The following is a 12,114-nucleotide window of genomic DNA, read 5'->3' as shown; positions in this document are numbered from 1 at the left end:
CGGAGACTCTTTCAATTCTTTGATCATTGATACCTTCCTTCTATTTTCCCGATGTTATTTCTCTTTTCGTATCTGTGCAAGTTCTGTCTTAGCATCCGAGAGGGCGGCTTCGGATGCTCTTTCATATTCTTAATCATTCATATCCTCTTTCTATCTTCCCGATGTTATTTCTCTTTTCGTTCTTGTACAAATTCTGTCTTAGCATCCGAGAGGGCGGCTTCGGATGCTCTTTCATATTCTTAATCATTGATATCTTTATTTCTATATTTCCGATGTAATATCTCTTTTCGTTTTTGTACAAAATCTCTCTTAGCATCCGTAAGGACGGCTTCGGAGACTCTTTCAATTCTTTGATCATTGATACCTTCCTTCTATTTTCCTGATTTTATTTCTCTTTTCACTCCTGTACAAGTTCTGTCTTAGCATGCGAGAGGGCGGCTTCGGATGCTCTTTCATATTCTTAATCATTGATATCTTCTTTCTATCTTCCCGATGTTATTTCTCTTTTCGTTCCTGTACAAGTTCTGTCTTAGCATCCGAGAGGGCGGCTTCGGATGCTCTTTCATATTCTTAATCATTGATATCTTTATTTCTATATTTCCGATGTAATATCTCTTTTCGTTTTTGTACAAAATCTCTCTTAGCATCCGTAAGGACGGCTTCGGAGACTCTTTCAATTCTTTGATCATTGATACCTTCCTTCTATTTTCCCGATGTTATTTCTCTTTTCGTATCTGTGCAAGTTCTGTCTTAGCATCCGAGAGGGCGGCTTCGGATGCTCTTTCATATTCTTAATCATTCATATCCTCTTTCTATCTTCCCGATGTTATTTCTCTTTTCGTTCTTGTACAAATTCTGTCTTAGCATCCGAGAGGGCGGCTTCGGATGCTCTTTCATATTCTTAATCATTGATATCTTTATTTCTATATTTCCGATGTAATATCTCTTTTCGTTTTTGTACAAAATCTCTCTTAGCATCCGTAAGGACGGCTTCGGAGACTCTTTCAATTCTTTGATCATTGATACCTTCCTTCTATTTTCCTGATTTTATTTCTCTTTTCGCTCCTGTACAAGTTCTGTCTTAGCATCCGAGAGGGCGGCTTCGGATGCTCTTTCAATTCTTTAATCATTGATATCTTCTTTCTATTTTTCCGATGTAATATCTCTTTTCGTTTTCGTACAAATTCTCTTTTAGCATTGAAAAAGACGGCTTCGGATGCTCTTTCAATTCTTTGATCATTGATACCTTCCTTCTATTTTCCCGATGTTATTTCTCTTTTCGTATCTGTACAAGTTCTGTCTTAGCATCCGAGAGGACGGCTTCGGATGCTCTTTCATATTCTTAATCATTGGTATCTTCTTTCTATTTTTCCGATGTAATATCTCTTTTCGTTTTAGTACAAATTCTCCTTTAGCATTGGAAAAGACGCTTCGGATGCTCTTTCATATTCTTAATCATTCATATCCTCTTTCTATCTTCCCGATGTTATTTCTCTTTTCGTTCTTGTACAAATTCTGTCTTAGCATCCGAGAGGGCGGCTTCGGATGCTCTTTCATAATCTTAATCATTGATATCTTCTTTCTATCTTCCCGATGTTATTTCTCTTTTCGTTCCTGTACAAGTTCTGTCTTAGCATCCGAGAGGGCGGCTTCGGATGCTCTTTCATATTCTTAATCATTCATATCCTCTTTCTATCTTCCCGATGTTATTTCTCTTTTCGTTCTTGTACAAATTCTGTCTTAGCATCCGAGAGGGCGGCTTCGGATGCTCTTTCATATTCTTAATCATTGATATCTTTATTTCTATATTTCCGATGTAATATCTCTTTTCGTTTTTGTACAAAATCTCTCTTAGCATCCGTAAGGACGGCTTCGGAGACTCTTTCAATTCTTTGATCATTGATACCTTCCTTCTATTTTCCTGATTTTATTTCTCTTTTCGTTCTTGTACAAATTCTGTCTTAGCATCCGAGAGGGCGGCTTCGGATGCTGTTTCATAGCTTTGATCATTGATATTTTCTGTTCATCTTCCCGTTGTTATTTCTCTTTCCGTTCTTGTACAAAATCTCTCTTAGCATCCGAGAGGGCTGTTCAAATGCTCTTTCATTTTCTTGATCATTGATATCTTATTTTTATCTTATCGATTTTATTTCTCTTTTCGTTCTTGTACAAAACCTATCCTTGCATCCAGGAGGGCGGCTTCGGTTCGCCTTTCATAATTTAGATTATTGATATCTTTTTTTATCTTCCCGGTTGTTCTGTCTATTTCCAATTACAAATTCGAACAAAATTACAAACAAGGCGATTTCGGATGACCTTTCAAAACCTTGATCATTGATATTTTCTTTCTATCTCCCTCTTCTCTTTCGTTCTTCCACAATTTATGTCTTAGCATCTGAGAGGACTGCTTCGGATGTTTTTTCATAACCTTTTCTACTGCTCTCTTCCTTCTCTCTCCAAGATGTTATTTCACTCTTCAATAGTGTACATGCTCTTGCGAAGCATCGAGAATGTGGCTGCAAGAGATAGTAGATAACTTTATCACTGATATCTTCTTTCTGTCTGCAAGATGTTATTTCACCCCTCAACCTACAGGTTCTTTCTTAGCATCTCAGAAGGTGGCTCTGGATAGTCTTACATGACCTTTCCCATTGTTGTCTCCTTTCTGTGTCCGAGATGTTTCACTTTTTTACCCCATGAGTTTTTCCTTAGCATCCGAGATGGCCCTTTCGCATGCCCATTCATGTCTTTTCCCATTGATATCCTCTCTTTAGTGTACTCAAGATGCTGTTTCAACTTTCATCCTTGTAGAAGCTCTTGCTTAGCATCCGAGAGGGCGGCTTCGGAACCTTTTAAAATTTACCTTCCTGTTGACATCCTCGTTTTGCTCTCGTAATATTTGCTAATAATATAAACTTTCTGTCGTCAAGATCTTATTTCGTTTTTCTTCCTTTAAGAAGACCTTCTTTGGGGGTCGTACATCACGTCGGACGCTCTTTAATTACTTTTTCCATTGATATCTTCTTTCTGTACTCAGATATTTCCTACCAGCTGAGAAGCCTGCTTTGTATGCTGTTGCGTTTTCTTTCCAATTAACATCTTCTGTTACCGGAGATACTATTACACTTTTATCCTTGAACAAGATCTTTCTTTTCACCTGAGAGGGCGGCTTTGGATGGTTATTCATAACCTTTGACAGTCATATCTTTGTTTATTTCTCATTTTCTTTCATTTCTAGAAAGATTTTCATTACGTTCGGTGTCAGGAGAAATACGTCCATGGCACTTTTGCTTGATGTTATCACTGGATGCTGCAGATGATATTGCAGATTTGTTATGGTATTACTTGAACCAAAAGTTGCTTGGTATGTTGTTTGCCGCTTTTTAAAGTGTTGTGTAGAAAAGTTTGAATTTGACGTCAGATGTTGCATTTGACGTCATTGTAAACAGGATAAAATGCGACAACACTCGTCTCGTTTATTAGTAGACTTAGTTAATTAGTTATTTATTTTTTCTTCCTAACGAATAATTCCCATAAGATCCCATATTTTACAAACTACGCATCCGATTTCCCGATTCTATTTAAAGATTATTTTTATGCAGTGGGGTGTTCGTTAAATGAAACTTTCGTGCCAACATTGCTATCCCAAATCTTAACAAAGTGAAAAATATAAAGTATTTCGCAGACATAAACTTACGCGGACGACATAAATAAAAAATATATCGCGGACACAAAGTGTCGCGGATAATGGTAATGTCCTTAAAGTAACTACAGTAAAGACTACATGCTGACCTGGACATTATTGTCAATCTGTTGACGATGGAATAGCTCGATTTTCAGCGTTCTCATGCATGCCCATAGCTGAGTGAAGGGAGGGGGGGGGTGATTGATCCTCAAAAATATTGAAGATTAAAAAAACAATACTACGTTTTTCAAATTACCACCACCAACGTAGTCAGAAAAGCCTCGTCTCGCTATGCTTTACTCGATTAGTTATTTAGCTAAAACGTTATAATGTAAAAATAAAAATAGTGGTGCTGGCTGTATTTATTAAATTACATAACACAAACATCTATAGGTCGAAAAAAATTTTGTACAACCAAGGAAAAGGTGGAACCCACAGTTTTGACTATACTGTACTTTATTTTTTTACATGCTTAAGCCATATGTAAACTTGACGTCATGAGGCCAAAAATTCACACTTCAGCAGCGGATGCCGGGGTTAACTGATTTCGAGCCAGGAAAGCGAAGGAATCAGGATCAACAAAAATATTGATATGCACAGATATGCAGTTCGATTGGAAAAACCATAGTACTTTGGAAAAACATATTAAAGGAAGGGTAACTTCAGCGAGCACTCCTGCGTAGACATTAAATTATTAACCCGGGTGTGGGGGTGCGGAAAGAAACTTTGGGCGATGTAAATACATATGATTTCCGCACGAAGTCTAAATCCGTCCCTGCGAAAATAATTTATGTTTAGCACGTCATGTGTTTAAGGATAATTTTAGGAGAAAAAAATTTTATTCGCAATGAGGGGCTCATTAGCTCAAATTAAGGCCCAAGCTGCTCCGCCTTGTCTGTTGTTAATTTTTGATGTGTGGTTACAACTCATAAGCTGGCTAAGAAATTAGGTAAATTTAAAATCATCAAAATTTTGGAGTAAATAGATATTTTCTTTATGTCCTTTCTTTATTATGGCTCGAATTTCGCATATCCTGAACTTTTTCTCAGTTTTAGTATTTTTTACATCTAAATTTTCAGCCCGGGTTATCAAATAACAGTTACATACGTTGAATTTATCGAACCTTGACAAGCGATCATCATTGTGTTCACTAAAGGTAAACATTATACAATGTTTAACTCTATTTTAAAAAGATCGTTTCAAAGTAGCAAGTAATATCTTTATCCAGTATTAGCCTCCGCGCAACACTACAGCTCAGAAATACTAGCTTTGTTTGAATTCTTTTAAATAAGTTAGTTAAATCCGAATTTAAACCCACGCAGAAAGTGTTCTCTGAAGCTAACTACCTCCCACGCCATAAGTTGTCTCCGTGCGTCGATGACATATTCCTGCATGTAATATAGTGAGTTTGACCGTGATACTAATGCTGCTCACCAACGCGATTCTCAAATTAGCTCCGATTTAATAAGAATGTAGTTTAACCTGATTAAAATTGCTTTGCTTTATACAGTATTGCTTTTATCCAGGTAGGATTTATAAATCCCTCACTTCGTAACTTCGCTCCCAGCGCCTGTTATCTCTCTTTTTTTGTCGGGACGGCGAGATAAACATGTTTGTCTCGCCGTCCGGATGTGACAAAAGATACGAGATGCCGTGGGGTCGTTGGGCGGGGTTTTCAATCTTAGGCAGCCACCCTACTCTGGATTGAGCGACTTCTTCTATCCTTATTTCTGCAAGAAAAGCATCTTTTGCTTTTGCTTTTAAAAATTCATGAGCGGGTGAGAACAAGATTTTGTTGGGGGCGTAAATACACAGCCACGTATTTAACGGTAGACAAAACTTTGACTATTATTTAAATAAGCGAAGTGCTTTACTTTCAACGTATGAACAAATTAAGTAGTTGTGGACTCCACTAAAACTCAATCATGCTACAAGTTAGACAAATTTGACACGCTAGACGCGGAGTTCTAATATTCAAATAAACAAAGGGTGACCCACACGAAAAAATTGTTGCCTTCAAAAGCAACTGTTAGAAATTTATCAGTGCTTGGATTTGTAATACCTTGCACAGACACGTGTGTCGAATCTTCTCCTTCGCTAGACCGACAGTTTGCACCGATATATGTATTTGCTACGACTTTATAGTTTTTCTCGGTTTTATGTCGTACTTTGTCGCGCACTTTGGTTGAAATTTCCTTACACCACATTGTGCATAATGCTTGGTCGTACGTTTTGTTTAGAAGAACACTTTCTATTTCGAGCTCAACTAGATATTTTAACTGGTTTATATTTTCAGCTAAGTTTGCGTTCTCGAAGATGTCTTTGCTTTCAGCCGACAATCGTCGTTTTTTATCCATCGTACTTTGCCTGCGTTCTCGCATGAAACTACGAGTTCTATGCAAAGAAGTTTGAGAGTCGCTTCGAACGACTTTTGATATATCAATTTTATCGGTAATTTCTTGTACATTCGGCACGCCATTTAGGTTTGCTTTCGTTGGTGGAATTGGCGCTTTGTATTTTCGATAGCGCTTCTGCCTAATTGCATTCGGATGCTTGTGATTTTTTTGCTTGTATTTGCTTTTATTCTGATCAACAGATGGCAATTTTGGCGCTCGATTTCTATTTGTCAGCAAGGGTATCTTTTCTCGAGCATAAACCTGTTTTGTATTAGTTTTTATAAGATTACCATGAATAAAGTCATTATCATATCCATTAGTCAGATTGATATCAGAATACGCCTTACGCAAATCAAATTGGTACCCGCTGGGTGATAAGTTATTCCATTCGTCATCGTCTGCAACAGACGAACTTGGTAAAGACGACAGATCATCCGATCGTTCGACAGAATTGGTTTGAAGATCTTCGGATTGATCGGACATCTTTCTATCGTGCGGTATGGTGAAGTCGCTTTTTTCAGAGATAAAGTCAAGATATTCACTTTGGGGACGATGGAATAGCGGTTTAATATTCAGTAGGTCTCTTGAATCTATACCGGAATTTCTTTTCGCGTGAGATATAACATTCCAACCATCGGTGGTGTCATTGCTAATCAGTTCTAATCCGACGGGCATTGATGTGGTTCGCGACATTTTCTTCTGTTGCCGTGACGTCACTCTGTTGTTAAAGAATGTTCTTATACCGCTCAACTTTTTCTTCTTTTGTTGTTTCGACTGCTCGTCCACTGTTGCCATGGTAACTAAATATAACAATCGAAATCAGAAAAAAGTTGTTACGTGTAACAACTTTTTTTGTGTTTTTATTTTTTTGTGCAAAACTACACCAGACTAGTTAGGATAAAACCAAACAATATTTCCCACCTTTAGGTTTGTCATTGTTTTTTTTGGGGGAAATATTTGCCGTTGTAAAGCAACGGGCTAAAATTATAAAAAGGTTTTAATATTACAAATATATTCGAGGTAAAACAATATCTGTCGAAACGCAGACGAGTGGATTATTATCTCACCAAAAGTAACAAATGTAATATAATATTTAACAATTAGGGTCATGCAATATATGTTTTATTATAGCGAATCGCTTTTTATTATAAACAAATATTCTCACACTTTCTTTTTACGTCGCAAAGCTGACGAATAAAAAGCTTCGCTTGCTTGCTCTTGATTAAACAGATGTTCCTACGAATTTAACTTTGAAACCATGTCTTTCATAGAACGAGACGTTCGTTAGGTATCCAACACGAGCGTAATTTAGTGAAAGAAAAAACGTAAATTATTTACTCTTCTGAATCTATTATTTGAAGTATTTTTCTTTTCAAGCAAGAAGAAGAGAGAGAGAGTCGTTCTAACCTCTTAGTTTCTAATAATAAAAATTCTCTTTTTTTTAATTCACTTTTTTCCGGTTTATTAAACAAAAAATCTTGTTTGCATCAAAGAGAAAAGTTTTGTTTAGCATGTTTGAACACGTTTATCTATTGTTCAACAAAAACCAAGTTTTGTTTAGTATGTTTGAACACGTTTATCTAGTGTTCAACGAAAACCAGGAATGTCTGATCGTTTTGTTCAAACATAAATACGATATCGAAATTACGAATCGTTTTTTCCCGCGCTTTGATACCTCCGCTAAGAAGAAAAAATGATGGGACAAACTGAACAACGTACACCCGTTTAAATTTAGCTGTTGTTGGAGTTTATTTACGGTTTCCTAAGAGGTTACTTTGAATATTTTATAAGCATATAAAAACTGAGCTGTGAAATGTTTAAACTCAATATGTTCACACAAGGTGTTTTTATAAGAATGTCTGAATTTAAGCTGAGGCTGGACGTTCTTTTATACACACTATTAAGGCTCCACATGTTCTTACTGGTGTGTTTTTTTTTAATATAGGAAAATGTATTGTCATGAATGATGATAAGATTTTTTTGCACTAATAGAAATATATTAAATTAATGTTAAAGTTTTTGCAAAAACATACATATATTAGCAAAAAGAAAAGGGATTGTTTGAAAATACCGTAATTCCTCTTTTTAGCCCCTTGGGGGCTTGTTAAATTTTAGAGGTTTTAGACGGGGGCTTAATAGAAGGGGGGCTAAATAAAGGGAGGGGGTTAAATAAATATTGAATTTTAAACACAATATCTATTTTTCAAATTAATACATATTGTTAACTTTATCTGTTTCATCATCATCTTCAGCTAACAGAAGAAGGTCTACGTCTTCCGTGCACCACTCCTGTCCCTATACCTAGTGCCTAAAACATACACAGTCCGTTGTAAAAAAAAAGGAACCACAGATATTTTGCTAACAAAACTTAGGGAGAAAAAATTAAAGCTGCAGCATATGGATATCGTTGTATATGACGTTAAATCAATGAATATAATCGAATTTCTTTGACTAATTTTACCTTTTTATTTTTATTTATTTATTAAAATTATTTTTTTTCAGGGGAGAGGGGGGTAAATAAAGAAAGGGGGCTAAATAACTGTTTGAGTCACTGGAAGGAGGGATTATTAGAAGAGGGGCTAAATAAAAGGAGGGGGCTAAAAAGAGGAATTACGGTAACTTATTTTCTTGATCAGTGAGGAAATTTAATTTTAGTTATTAGCCTTGACGTTATTATAAACTAGGTTCTTATAAAAAACCTACCAATTTTAACAAGCTTGATAGAGCCAGTAAAATCTGATCTGAGGCTGGCGTAGCTTTTTTCAGTATTATTTGTTCTTATTTTGTTTTTAACAGAACATAACTTTAAAATTCAGCCTCGTTTTATTCTAATTAATAGAATTTGGAATCTCTGAGTTTATGTTAGAAAGCTGGATGTGTTTTTATTGCTAATTCAGCTTTAAAATTGTGTTCGTGAACATCGCATCAATATAAATATTGTTATTGTAGGCGAGAAAAGAAACGATTGCTAGTAAAAATAATTGTTTGAAAAAATTTAACCTCGATACCAGGGCTCTTTGTCTCGCTTTTATAACGGGACGGGCGTCTCGCTGTCCCGTGTTAAAAAAAAGGAACAAAGAGACCTGGGATCGAGGCTGAAAAAGATTTAGACTCTGGTTGCTCCCAGTATTTAAACCGATGATGGAGCCTAAAGAGAGGTTGTTCTTATTTTGTTCTATTTTTTTAGCAAAATTTATGACTCTTTTCTTATAAAACAAAAAGCATGTAATTACGGATCTTGTCGAGAACATGGACTATTCTACTGTTAAGTGCAGTGAAAAGATCTTTTTAAGACCTAGTATAATATATTTGATATAAAGATCGACTTTGATTTCACGATAAGCTGTGAAGTTTGTTTAATAAGCAACCGATCAACAATCAACTAATGCTGGGATTATAAATCTCAAAGCAACTTTTCGATTTTAAAATCAAATTATTAAAAAAGAGTAAAGTTATTCAAAACACAGTTAAGTTTTTTTAATACTTATATATCAGCAACTGTTCACCAATTCCTAGCCCTGAGATTGTTGAAAAATAAGCAACTTCGTTGGCAGGTCCTTAGTTGCATATAAAAATTTATAGATTTATATCATTTTTAAACTGCTGTGGATATTTTTTTAGTGTAGAAAGATCACCAAAAATATTCACTTACTTTCTCGACTGTTTTAAGCTTGGAATCCAGCCTCAACTTGTGTGAGAAAAATGCATAAAATCGCTTCACTGTTAAAAGGCCAAATATTTCATCTATTTCCTTGTCTTATCTCTACCACTTATATAAATGATAATCTCGAAGTCGATGTTTTAAATACCTATAATTATTTGTCGTTGTTTCTTTTCTTTCATTCCCTATTATTTATTTCACTAAAAAGGTTTTCTGCATTATTTATTACTATTACTCTTTGAATAGGTTTATTAAATGAACTTGACTTATTATATTCGAACATAATAGGTAATCAAAGCTCTTTGAAAAGTTACGTTATGGTATAGCTTTGGCATACCATGATGTCTGGATACGGTGGGTGGATGGAATAGGTGAGTGGGATCAGATTTCTCATAAAGCAACACTCTTCTTCACAGGTGTTTTAATCGAAATGTTGCAAAACATATGTTACTATTCCCTTAAAAATTGACGGTTATTTTGCACTTGGCTTCTTAACATGTTATAATGACAAACCCGCTATTATCATTTCTTTCCTTTTCTTCCTTACAAACACCTTACCCTCCTTCGCGGTTGTAGCAGAAGTAAAGCTACTGTAGTAACATTAAAATAAAAGCTTCTTACACTGTATACCTTCTGTTAAACCCTTTTTCATGCCTTAATATGAGGACGCAATGTGTGTGATAAAGTATGAATTATTTTGCATTTTTCAGCTATTAAAATCACGTCCCCACAAGCTGTCCTGACGGCTTAACAGGACTGTTTCGCGGATTCAGGCTGCTAGCGTTAATTGGATGTAGTACCTGCGAAAGTACGATTAAGCATTAAACACAACGGGATTAAACATAAAAATGTGTCGAATTCTTACATAGACACATGTTTTATTGTTTGTAACGAAATTATCATTGTTACGGCCCCACATAATCACAGTCCCCTAATGACCCGATCCCCACTGTTTATTTACGGTTTTGTTATAGAAGTTCGAGGGTGCCGGTCGTCAACGAGGGCTTTGTGCCACCCGAAAGGGCTGATGTAAAGGGGGGGTTTCACGAAGCAAATTGAACGGCGAATTCGCTTTTTAATTTTCAGGACAAAATAAATTAGACGTCAAATTCATTGTTTACATTGATTAACCGCGTTCTGATTGGTCTAAAACTAGCAGCGAAACCTTTAGCCGCGAAAAAGTAGGAAATGTTTCTACTTTTCAGCGAAGCGAATATTTCGATGCAAAAACATAACAAACAAATCTGCGCATGCTCAGACACAATTCGCCGTCGATTTCGCGGTCAATTCGCTTCGTGAAAATCCCCCTTAAAGCAGTGTGATGGCCGCATGCACACCGAGATCCGTACTAAACCACGTGTCCGTGTTCGCGCTACACAAATCCACTGCCTGAGCACTGCTTATCAAGGTCAGCTGGATCAAATCACTCCTGCTCTCCAGGGTCACTGTTGGATCTTTTCCCATGCTTCAAAGGTTTTCCCCTGAGTTTTACAACTGTGTGCTAAAAGTCCTACATATTGTTATCTAACTAGATAGCTAGCTAGAAAAAAAGAAGGGTGCATTCACATTGTCACATGAATACTTTTGATTCTTGTAATAATCTTCTGAGTAGCGTCACTTACCTTTTACCATGATGTTTGGAGCTTTACTTTAGTGGTGTCTATCTTTATTTTCTGTCCAATTTTAGGACACTGATTAATTTGTAAAAAAAAAATAACACTAGCCAACAAGATAGAAAAAAACCTGGATTTTAGGCTTTCTAAAAAAAAAGGCAATAAAGTATTCGTTTGTGTAAGCTAGACATTTGGTATTCTCCAAGGTTTCCAAATTTAGATATTAGTGAATATGGTAAAAATTAGGTACACCAGCTTGCAATTGTGTGGTGTCAAAATTGTTTATTCTTTCCAAAAAACAGATACACAACAAGCATGTATATCACAAGACAAGAACCAACTGTATCAGCTAGGGACTCTCTCAATCTTAACTTCCTTGGTAGCTGAACTATCTTTTCCAAAGTTTTACTGACATAATTTTGTCTGTAGAAGCCATTACGCTCTCCTATTCTCTCCAGTTGGAAAGACTGATTATTTTGTTTGCAAGTTAACTCACTTGCTTTCCATAATTAAACAATATATATATTTTTTAATTATTTCAACACTACAAACTTTAACGTGATTTAGTACAGGAGTTAGCCTACGGTATTTTCTGGTATATAACCTGCACATCCGTATAACCCGCAGCTCAGCTTTTTTAGTGAGTTATAAACTAGATGCTATCAGATAGCCCGCACCTTCATATAACACGCATAAAATTTCAATCGATGTGTTTAACTTACCCGCGCCTTTGCATAACCCGCATCGTGTTAAGAAAAA

The 12,114-nt window shown here is 36.0% G+C and overlaps 1 protein-coding gene across 1 annotated transcript; it reads right to left on the bottom strand.

The window, feature by feature from the left end:
- Positions 1-5,635: 5,635 nt before the first annotated feature.
- On the bottom strand, positions 5,636-11,777 carry LOC130623688 (uncharacterized). The gene is made up of 2 exons (XM_057439198.1): positions 9,734-11,777; positions 5,636-6,881 (listed from the first exon to the last, which is right to left on the bottom strand). The coding sequence occupies exon 2, from the start codon at positions 6,874-6,876 to the stop codon at positions 5,653-5,655; it is 1,224 nt and encodes a 407-aa protein (XP_057295181.1). The 5' UTR covers positions 6,877-6,881; positions 9,734-11,777; the 3' UTR covers positions 5,636-5,652.
- Between the last annotated feature and the right edge of the window lie 337 nt (positions 11,778-12,114).

Source organism: Hydractinia symbiolongicarpus, chromosome 13, assembly GCF_029227915.1.
Source record: "Hydractinia symbiolongicarpus strain clone_291-10 chromosome 13, HSymV2.1, whole genome shotgun sequence".
Classification (NCBI taxonomy): Eukaryota; Metazoa; Cnidaria; class Hydrozoa; order Anthoathecata; family Hydractiniidae; genus Hydractinia; species Hydractinia symbiolongicarpus.
Note: the sequence above shows the minus strand (reverse complement) of the source record. Positions and strands in the feature narration are given on the sequence as shown.

Bases quoted from the DNA above. Each gene is read 5' to 3' on its own strand.
- LOC130623688 (XM_057439198.1), bottom strand. From the start codon at position 6,876: ATGGCAACAGTGGACGAGCAGTCGAAACAACAAAAGAAGAAAAAGTTG.